We start from the raw sequence: 10,871 nt of genomic DNA, 5'->3' as shown, positions 1-10,871 counted from the left end.
TTCACCATGTCATGTTAATAGCTTGATCAAATTAAAAGAAATAAAATAAAATGTGTGATTATTGACTGATATAGATGAACTTAATTGATAATCTTAAATTAGACAAAACTAAAAACTCTAAATTAACTTTAAATTACTTTGCATGATATAGTGTTTTCTTTATTGAACTTTTATAAAAGTTACTTTGCATAGACCTTTTATAAAAAATAAAGTTCAATTCTAACCGTAACCCTAAAACTACAAAACAGATTTAAATTTTTTCCATATGCCACCACAAAATATAGGCAGATAACAGCATGAAAATAAATATTACAGTGAAATTTGAATCTGTTAATTGGGTTATATACTGTATTATACTATTATTTTGAGCTATAATTAAGTGTACCAATAAAAAATGACCATCAAAAAATTCCATAATAATACACACCAAAAAAAGTTACTTCAGCACTCTACCCAGCCTTTTACAGCCTTATTCTGGTGCTCTGCTCAGATTTGTAATAGTTTTCAATCCTTTTCCCAGTCATAAGAGTGGCCAGGGATAATATTTCAAGGATCTGGAAGGTAAATCTTTTAATTAATATAGGAAACTGGAACCTTTGTGGATTCCAACAACGTTTCTTTGAGATTCTGGTTATGTTGATGTGATTTCTGCTGATTTATCAGCTGCACATTCATGCTGTGAACATCTAGTGTCCTCCTCGGTTGAAATCATGCTCCGAAGGGCACCGCAATATGACCGAAAGGGCACTTTATAGATTAAAGGGGCAGGGGTTCAAGCCAGTTTGTAGTCTTGTCACTGTTTCCATGCCTGCCTACTGGCTACTTTGGCCCACCTTCTAACAAAACTAGTTATAAGGCAAGGAATAGTTTATTGCTATGAGGAAACATGTTTTTTTTTTCAGTGTGAAGAAAAAACATTAATACATGGGTTATTCCATGTCAACTCAACCAAAGGTCTCCGGCTCAAATTTTTGATTTTGTTAATATTTTTTTCTGTAGAAAGACAAACATAAATAGTGATGAATGCCAAAATATTAAATGCCACAGATGAATGAAGATACCATAAGGAAAACTTGTTAAGAACCAGAATCTAAAAGGATATTAAGGTATCTTTAATTTTTCTTGAGTTACAGGCATGCAAACTTGAGGCAAAAAACACAAGAACTGCATGTTTTAAACAGTCACCGTTGGCATAAGATAAAACAAAGATTGCTAAAGTCAACAAGTTTTACTAATAGACCTACCAATCTCTATGTAAAATTAAAATTGTGATGCTGCCATCTTTACACTCCTGTAAATTGGCTCCAATTCTCAGGTGAAAATTGTCATGTTGACCCCCTCTACAAAATAGTGGATTACTCAGTAAATATACATCTGTGACATTTAATAGTTTTAATAGCTTTCATCACTATTTATTTTGTCTTTCTACAGAAAAAAATATTAACAAAATAAAAAATTTAAGCCAGGGAAGTTTCCGAAATTTGGTTGATTTGACACGGAATGACCCACATGGACTTCAGAATCAGTGGTTAAATTTTTTTAACACTTTTCCTCAGCAGTACAGCCACAACCTTTTGTTGTGTTCTCACCGTTTTTCTAATGACTGCTTCCTGGACCATGCAGTTTGATGCATTTTAACAGAGAAATGACAGTTATAACATCACATCTGAAATATAAAAGAGGTAAAAAAAATAAAGAATTAACTCAGTAAAGCATCCAGCACAAGTTGTGCTTGCGAAGGTGGTTCGGGTTGATCAGATTTTTCTTCTTGACTGTCATTACTGGACTGATATGGAAAAACTGACACCATAGTCAGCAAGAGGACCATTTACATCCAAATGTTATTTAACAAATTTGTTTGCCCATATAATCTCGAAGGTATTAGGCTAGCTAATTTGGCTTGCTGTCCACTGATGAGGGGCTCGATGAAGCAGCTTCAACTCGAGCTCTGATATACCCCCCACAGTGAATAAATATAGGATATGATTACATAGGGCAATGTACCTGAGATGAAGGTGGAGTTTGGGGAGGTGGAGGGATGCTGGAACAGCTGAGACTGAAGAGAGGTAAGCAGCTGCTTATTTACTCTGGCTGTTGATCGGAAGATTAGATGGGCTCGCTGCTCCCTAAATTACGTTTAGGAACTTCACTTAATTTAAATAGAACAAAACTTAAACACAGATTTTAGAAAACAAACTGCTTAATCAGCCATTTTCGGTAAGATTTAAATATTAAGTGTTTGTGTGCCTGCTATTGTGTGTTTAAAACTTGAATCATGCCCAACAGATATCTGTTTTAAAGTAGTGGGTGAGTAATTCATTTGCTTAAAGGTGCAATATGTAGGAATTTTGCAGTAAAATATCCAAAAACCACTTAGCCAGTGTTATATATTTTGTTCACTTGAGTACTTACAATATCCCAAATGTTTGCAACTATTTGTAAATCATGAGAAAATTGCAATTTTATCCAAGGCTCCGGGACGTGTGAGGAGGCGCCTGTCAATTGCGTCATACCCGCGTTACCCTCGGTTTCCGGTTTTATTTTGTGGAAACCATGGAAACACCAAAGACGCTTTAATATTTACATGTTTTAAAAGACAAGGTAACAACTGTTTTGATATATTTATAGACAGAAAACTAATTGTTGTTATATAGCTCAACACGTTTAGTCTTATTGTTTAAATCTAATTTTCTTGATTTTTTGCGAGTACCATGCTTTACCATGCCTCAGAGAAAAACACTATTTTGAGAAGTAGCTAACATAGCATAATCAGATACAGCTTTATTTTTAGTAACAGTAATACAGCATTTTCTCCATCATATAATACGTTTTAAAATTAATTGAATGCCATTTATCAACACAAGCCATCCAGCATTTAATATGATATTCTAAAATCGATCTATCTTACTGCAGTGTGTAACAGTGTCTCACAGCAGCCGCCGAGCGAACGCTCAGAGTAATGTTATAAAATCATTTTCAACACACTCAAATGTATCTAATATGATAAACAGAGCTGTTTTACCTCATACTCATGACCGGAAAAGCGGAAGCGGCGCCGGCGACTGTGTCATAATAAAAGTCCCGCTGCTCGTGAGGCGTGTGTTGATCAATCGCTCCAGTGGCCTCGTTCAGCTCCACAACACTCGGTCCTGCTCTGCTTCATACTACAGTAAGATTAATAATCACACATCCATGAACATGATTTCTTCCCGAGTCCTATCTCAATTTTTTTCCACCGTCCGTTGAGGTGGAGACCACATGTCCCAAGATTCCGTGCTCAAACTCGGCATCATCAAGCTGCGCCTTTGTTTTGAATAGGCCTCTAGCACCTCTAGACAGAAAATCTTACATTGTGCACCTTTAATAAAAGCCTACTTTGTGATTCTGTAGACAAACATGTTTATAGTGCATTATTTTCAACGCTTGCTGCTCTTTGTAATCAGTAAAATTTGTCATTAAAATCAGTGAATTTGTAAGTTTACAAGAAAAGCTGCTCCCACATTAGAGTCAATAGTTTCACATTTAAATAGTCCAACTCCTTTGCTTATGGGCTTTCAATATGGTACTTAATGATGTACTTTTTGTGTTTCTTCATTGTTTTTTTGCTTCTATTTGTCTCGAGACAAAATCATGAACTAATGGCTCTTATGAGCAGGTTCTTTTAAGTGAATCAAATCAATAAATCGTGCCGATTCACGAGCAAACGACTCTAAATCATTACTTCAGTGATTGGTTATACGGAATCAAACTTGACTAATTAAACAGCTTGACATACTTTCGTGAGGTTCGGCATAATATTCTAATGGAACCGAGAAGAGGGAGAATGATTCATAGAACGCGCTAACAAAGAGAGCGTGTGACGTCATAAACTCAGAGCACAGACAGGCCTATATTATCTCGCGCTCGCAATATTAACACTTCAGTTCAGTGAAAATCCGAGTATAAGCGAAGGTATTCACCTGAGCAGAGATTCGCAGTCTGTACAGACAGAGATTGAGCGTTTAACAGCTCTTCGTCATGAGTACAACAAGCGTTTCCCCTGTGCTGGAGTCAGTGGAGCTCAACATTAGCTGTATAGTGTCAGCAGATGGCGCTCTGACAGCTAGAGGAAAGACCACCGACCCATTAGCAATTCACGAGGATTCTCCTGAAGCAGCCGCTATGGAGAACAGCCCGCCAGGTCAGTGACAGCATAATACAGATGAGATATTATTAATTACTGCTATGTTGCAAACTTTGACTGGTGTGTGGAAATTTTTTAATGGGGTGGCCAGAGGGGGGCAGTAAAAAACAGGGTGGCACACTAAAATGTTCACTGGAAAAAAAGTGGTAGGGCCTAACCTCCATTTGTAATTTCAAGATCTGTTTCTAATTTATTTAACCCACAAAAATTACTTATACTTTATCTAACCCACAAAATTAAATTCATTTATTTGATGTAATTTGTCAGGTTGATATGCAGATTAAATTAAAATTCTGACTTGCTTGAACCCTTTTAATTCATATGTTCTTACATGAAGCACTTTGTTTAGGAATGAATTGTATATTCTTATGTAAATTTATTCATAGGCCTACTAGTGATGCACCGAAATTAAAATTCAGGATGCAGTTGGCCGAAAAACTTTAAATAAAGTTTATTTAATAATCAACCTCAAATAATACAGAGGTATACTAACATTTAAATAACACATAACAGTGTATTTTTATATAAACGTTTTAAAAATATAATTATGTTTCTACTCCAAATTTTTGGTGAAATATAAACATTTAAACAATAGCAGTAATAACCTAACTTGTTTTCATGACAGATTTATTTAAACAACCTACACTGAATAATGAAGAAATCATTATGTTATGTAAAAATATAATGAACAGGTTAAGTAAAAAATAACGAATATGTAATCTCATGCATATTTGAATTATGGTCATTGAATAGCTTTCCTGAGATAAATGTGACTTTTAAGTGACATTGTTTACATTGTTTTTACGTTTTTTCTTCGTTTTAAACACTGATTGAGTGATAACATGAGATGATACCTTTCAGTAATTTGTACTGTATTGAAAACATTCATAGTTTTTTTTAAAGTAATAAATGGGACAAACACTGTGGGTTTTCGTGTGTAATGAAGGCAGGTTTTAAAGGCTTTTAAATGTATTACTCTCTCCCTCTCTTTTTTTTTTAGAAAAGAAAACAAAAAAGAAGAAAGGTTTCTGTGCATTCTTCAAGAGAACATGGCAGGCTTTAAAACGCACCACCCTTGATTGCAGCCGAGGCAATAAAGTGAGCCCTCTTTGGCCACAGCCTGACACAGATCCATCTCACCTCGAGCAAATGGATTGCCAAAATCCAGATGATCCTCAGCCTGGTCCATCTGGATTCAAAGCAGCCGCTTGCCAAGATTCTGAGGATCCCCAGCTGGGATCATCCGATCTCGAGCCAGCTGCTCATTCAGATCCAGAAGATCCTCAGCCTGGTCAATCTGGACTCGAACCAACCCCTGATCCTGAGGCAGCTAAATGTGAGTCTACTGTTATTTTTACTCCTGTGTATAATGTTTATTTTTCTCTTGTTAACTTTTTCTTGTTCTCCTCTGATGTTTTATGTAATGTGGCATTCTGATTAATGTAGTCCTCTTTATCTAAATTTTTCCTTGTCATTATTTTCCTGATTCCCTATTTACAGAAATAAGTTGCATGTTTTGTTACTGATCTCTTGTAATCACTTACAAATAATAGATGTTTTACTTTTACATAACCAAAAAAAAAGCCATGTTTTGTCTGCTTGTAACCGATTTGCATTTGATCTCCATGTAGTCAGTGGCTTACTGTATGTTAAGAATTCTCATTTGTCATTTTCTGACACCCACTGTATCTCAATACAGATTATACATGGAATTAAAAGTTTACCCATAGTCAGCTAACCTTATGTTGTGACTTTTTTCTAGCCTGTGGATTCTTCAAGAGAACATGGCGGGCTTTAGCCCGTTGTTGCAGCCGAGGCAATAAAGTGAGGCCTCTTTGGCCACAGTCCAACACAGATCCATCCCACCTCAAGCAAATGGATTACCAAAATCCAAATGATCCTCAAACTGGTCCATCTCGACTTGAGGCAGCTGCTTGCCAAGATTCTCGAGATCCTCCAGATCCAAATCATCCTCAACCTGGTCCATCTGGACTCAAGGCAGCCGCTTGCCAGGATTCTGATGATACTCCAGATTCAAATGATCCTCAACCTGGTCCATCTGGACTCAAGGCAGCCACTTGCAAGGATTCTGATGATCCTTCAGATCCAGATGATCCTCAACCTGGTCCATCTGGACTCAAGGCAGTCGCTTGCCAGGATTATGATGATCCAGATGATCCAGATGATCCTCAACCTGGTCCATCTGGACTCAAGGCAGCCGCTTGCCAGGATTCTGATGATCCTTCAGATCCAGATGAACCTCAACCTGGTCCATCTGGACTCAAGGCAGTCGCTTGCCAGGATTATGATGATCCAGATGATCCAGATGATCCTCAACCTGGTCCATCTGGACTCAAGGCAGCCGCTTGCAAGGATTCTGATGATCCTTCAGATCCAGATGAACCTCAACCTGGTCCATCTGGACTCAAGGCAGCCGTTTGCCAGGATTCTGATGATCCTTCAGATCCAGATGAACCTCAACCTGGTCCATCTGGACTCAAGGCAGTCGCTTGCCAGGATTCTGATGATCCTTCAGATCCAGATGATCCTCAACCTGGTCCATCTGGACTCAAGGCAGCCGCTTGCAAGGATTCTGATGATCCTTCAGATCCAGATGAACCTCAACCTGGTCCATCTGGACTCAAGGCAGTCGCTTGCCACGATTCTGATGATCCTTCAGATCCAGATGATCCTCAACCTGGTATATCTGGACTCAAGGCAGCCGCTTGCCAGGATTCTGATGATCCTTCAGATCCAGATGATCCTCAACCTGGTCTATCTGGACCCAAGGCAGTCACTTGCCAGGATTCTGATGATCCTTCAGATCCAGATGAACCTCAACCTGGTCCATCTAGACTCAAGGCAGTCGCTTGCCAGGATTCTGATGATCCTTCAGATCCAGATGATCCTCAACCTGGTCCATCTGGACTTAAACCGACCCCAGACACAGACTTAGCTGATCTTGAACCAGCAAAAAGTGAGTCTACTAGGAGTGTACTTTTAATTAGTGTCTCACTATTAACTAGTTGCTGATTAACATGTATATTACTAGGATTTTGACTGTTTATTAGTCCTTATAAAGAAGATATTAATGCCTCATTCTGCATTATTATATTCTACATCCCATAATCCACCAACCAACACCTAAACTTAACAACTACCTTACTAACTATTAATAAACAGTAATAAGGGGTTTATTGAGGCAAAAGTCATAGTTATTAGTTAGTTAATAGTGAGAATTGGACCCTAAACTACAGTGTGATCATTTTTTCTACCGAAAACTTGACCCCAAAACGGAGGTACGTACCGAACTGTGACTTCTGTGTACTGTTACACCCCTACTGTTATTATTACTCGTGTTCATGTGTTCTGTAATGTTTATTTTCCTCTGGTCAACCTTTTCTTGTTCTCCCCTGATGTTTGATGTAATGTGTCAAATTGGCATTCTGATGAATGTAGTCCTATTGATCTAAGTTTTTCCTTATTTTCCTAATTCCTTGTTTACAGAAATATATTGCATGCTCTAATACTGATTATTTGTAATCACTTACAAATATGTTTTACTTAACCAAATATTTGCACAACTTAACCAAAAAATGAGCTATGTTTGCACTCAATCTTCGTGTAATGAACGGCTTCTGTTAAGAGCCACATTCTTGATATTATTTTTCTGTCTGTTAAGTTACAATACCTCAACCTATTCTATTGGAGTTCATGAAAGACAATTGGAAAAAACTATCAACCACATATATTAACATGTTTTGTTTGAATATTTTTGCAGGACCATTTTATCTTCTTTATGAAGTTGGAGAGATGCTGGGATCAGGAGGCTTTGGCAGTGTGTTTAAAGGGACTAGAATATGTGATGACCAGCAGGTAGCTTCAGTCGTACTGCATTCACCAAACATTTGACCTTGTTTTATTTGCTCTCTTCTGTTCTTTTTTCCCCATTCATAACATTTTAATAAATATGCCTATGATTTTTTGATTTTTTTTTGCAGGTTGCCATCAAATTCATTCGTAAGAGGCCGAGTCACCATTTCATTCATATTGTAAGCTGGCTTAATAATATATCTAAATGAATGCAATATACAGTGGAGTCCAAAATTCTGAGACCACAATAGCTAGGAATGTTTTCATGCACTGATTTTCATCAGTTGGAATGAATCCAATTTGATTTTAGATTCTGAAAGTTCTGTTTATAAACAAATTATTTGGGTGCATGTAAATGCAGCTAATGAAAATCTTTTCAACAAAATATATGGTTTTATGATTTTGAAAATTGTAAACCAAAGAAAAGTTATTAAGTAAAAATACATGATTTATTGATTTCATTTAAATTTTGAAACATACAATTAGAAGAATTGTCATTTGTGGTGTCAGACATTTTGACCCCCACTGTATTTCAATATGAATTCTAAATGGAATCATAAGATTACACATAGTCAGCTAACCTGATGTTGAACTTGATTCTTTTATAGCCTGGTTCTTCCAAGCCGCTGTTTTCAGAAGTGGCTCTAAATCTGCTGATGCTAAAAGCTCCCAGAAGCCAACACATTCTACAAATGTATCAGTGGTTTGATGAACCAGAACGGTACATCCTGATTTTGGAACATCCACATCCCTGCATGACCTTGCAGGAGTTCATCTGGCACAACGGAGGTCGCTTAGATGAAGTTTTAGCATGTAGCCTAATGTACCAAGCAGTCCTTGCAGTGAAACACTGTCTGGACCGGGGTGTCTACCATAATGACATCAAGATAGATAATATCCTAGTCAATACAGAGACACTGCAGCTCAAATTGATAGACTTCGGCTGTGGATTTCTTCTATATTCTGGTTATGAAGGCAGCCGGTACAGAGGTGAGTTAGCTTTTTTTTGTTACCATACCATAGAAACAAGCCCTAATATGATGGTAGAGTGTGTAATCTTGTGTAGAGTGATTATATATGATCCTTTCACAAAACCCCTTAACGTTCTTTCAGAAGCACACTAGGGGAATTAACTGATTATATGCTGTTATAGATTTTAATGTTATCAGAAAATAGACTAATGACTCTCTGAGGACTTGAGGACAAATGAAGTGTTCTGTTCGCTCAACTCTGAATCTCTCTTGCTTACGTGGACAGGACGACTCCGTCAACGTAAGCCCTATGCGGACCCTGCAACGGTCTTGTGTCTTGGTGTTATTTTGTTCAGGATGGTGAACGGAATCCAGACTATTATCACTGACTTTGAAGATCTGAAATTTGCTGTCAACGTGTCCAAAGGTGAGAGAACAGCACTACCAATAACACACTGACAACAACATTGTTTAATGCACACACAAATCCTGAGCACAATCAAGATTTTAGGCAAAATCAAATTAAATGACTAATTGGTGAAGTTTAAAACACAGCAAACTATTTTCATACACTGCAATGTTTGGGAATCACATAGTCCTAAGGCCATGTGTCCACCAAAGCGTTTTTAGCCAGCTGAAAACGCTAGACGCTCTGCTTAAAACGCCTATCTGTGAGCGCTTCGGCAGCGCAACGTTTTCTTTCAGTTGAGACGCTTTGTTGCTATGATACGGAATATCCGTGGCACTGTTACTTATAACTGAGGTAATTTGTTTCAGACTTAAAATGTTGACGCAATGTAGAGTACTTACTATGTATGTTCCGAGACCAGCAATATTAATTTCTCATCTATTTTGTTTCGTTCTCTGTTTGTTGATGTCGCTGTACAGCAAGAATGTTGTGACAGTTGGTCTGTGTTGTATTTGTCCCGCCCCTCCTCCACTCTGATTGGATGACTGAATAAAAAGTGACAGTGATGAGCGCAGCGTTTTACTGAAAGTTGAACATTCTTCAACTCGAGGTGACCGGTAAAAAACGCAGAGCTCTCAGCGCTTGAGCGTAACAAAGATGCTCAGCGCCTCGTTACGCTCCTGACGTTTAAAAAACGTGGCGCTCCCATTGAAAACAATTGGAAATGTACGCTAGCCGCTGGAAAAAACGCTTTGGTGGACACGGGGCCTTAAGAACAAATGTGACTAATCAGTTCTTTTGTCAAAACTTGTACAGAATGCAGTGATGTGATAAGCCAGTGCTTGAAGCGTGATAGAGCGAAAAGAGCAACATTAGAGCAGCTGTTAGGACATGAATGGTTTCAGCAGGTAGATGGATCAGGAGCAGCACAGGGGCGTAGGCCCAACCCAGCCTCTATAGGGGCCCCTTCACAGATTCATTCCCCTTCAAAGAGGACCAAACATTGTGCCAAACAGAGTGGGGAAGCGAGTGCAAAACGAAGAAAACTTTAGCATGAGGCAAGGAGGTGCAAACACATTTAAACACATCCACAGCTATATCACCCTGTAGCCCAAGACTGGTTGCCCACTGAAGCTAAGCAGGGTTGAGTCTGGTCAGTACCTGGATGGGAGACCTCCTGGGAAAACTAGGTTGCTGCTGGAAGAGGTGTTAGTGAGGCCAGCAGGGGGTGCTCACCCTGTGGTCTGTGTGGGTCTTAATACCCCAATATAGTGAGGGGACACTATACTCTAACAAGCACTGTCCTTCAGATGGAACTTTAAACCGAGGTCCTGACTCTCTGTGGTCATTAAAAATCCCATGGCACTTCTCATAAAGAGTAGGGGTGTAACACTGGTGTCCTGGCCCCATTCCCTCCACTGGTCCTTCAGTCCTT

At 38.5% G+C, this 10,871-nt stretch overlaps 1 protein-coding gene across 1 annotated transcript; it reads left to right on the top strand.

Annotated features, from left to right (window-relative positions):
• Positions 1-3,358: 3,358 nt before the first annotated feature.
• Positions 3,359-9,721, top strand: LOC125260181 (basic proline-rich protein-like). Its single transcript, XM_048178418.1, has 7 exons — positions 3,359-4,180; positions 5,184-5,519; positions 5,946-7,160; positions 7,965-8,059; positions 8,185-8,235; positions 8,665-9,046; positions 9,314-9,721. Exons 1-7 carry the CDS (start codon positions 4,018-4,020, stop codon positions 9,484-9,486), a joined length of 2,415 nt encoding a protein of 804 aa, XP_048034375.1. The 5' UTR covers positions 3,359-4,017; the 3' UTR covers positions 9,487-9,721.
• Positions 9,722-10,871: the final 1,150 nt, after the last annotated feature.

The sequence above is a fragment of the Megalobrama amblycephala genome, linkage group LG24 (genome assembly GCF_018812025.1).
Source record: "Megalobrama amblycephala isolate DHTTF-2021 linkage group LG24, ASM1881202v1, whole genome shotgun sequence".
Lineage (NCBI taxonomy): Eukaryota > Metazoa > Chordata > Actinopteri > Cypriniformes > Xenocyprididae > Megalobrama > Megalobrama amblycephala.
The sequence above is the reverse complement of the archived record's forward strand: the minus strand, read 5'-3'. Positions and strand labels throughout refer to the sequence as shown.

Excerpts from the sequence above, each read along its gene's own strand:
- LOC125260181 (XM_048178418.1), top strand. The coding sequence starts at position 4,018 with ATGAGTACAACAAGCGTTTCCCCTGTGCTGGAGTCAGTGGAGCTCAAC. Across the intron at positions 7,161-7,964 it reads TGATCTTGAACCAGCAAAAA|GACCATTTTATCTTCTTTAT; the intron begins GTGAGTCTACTA and ends ATATTTTTGCAG. Across the intron at positions 8,060-8,184 it reads GAATATGTGATGACCAGCAG|GTTGCCATCAAATTCATTCG; the intron begins GTAGCTTCAGTC and ends TTTTTTTTGCAG.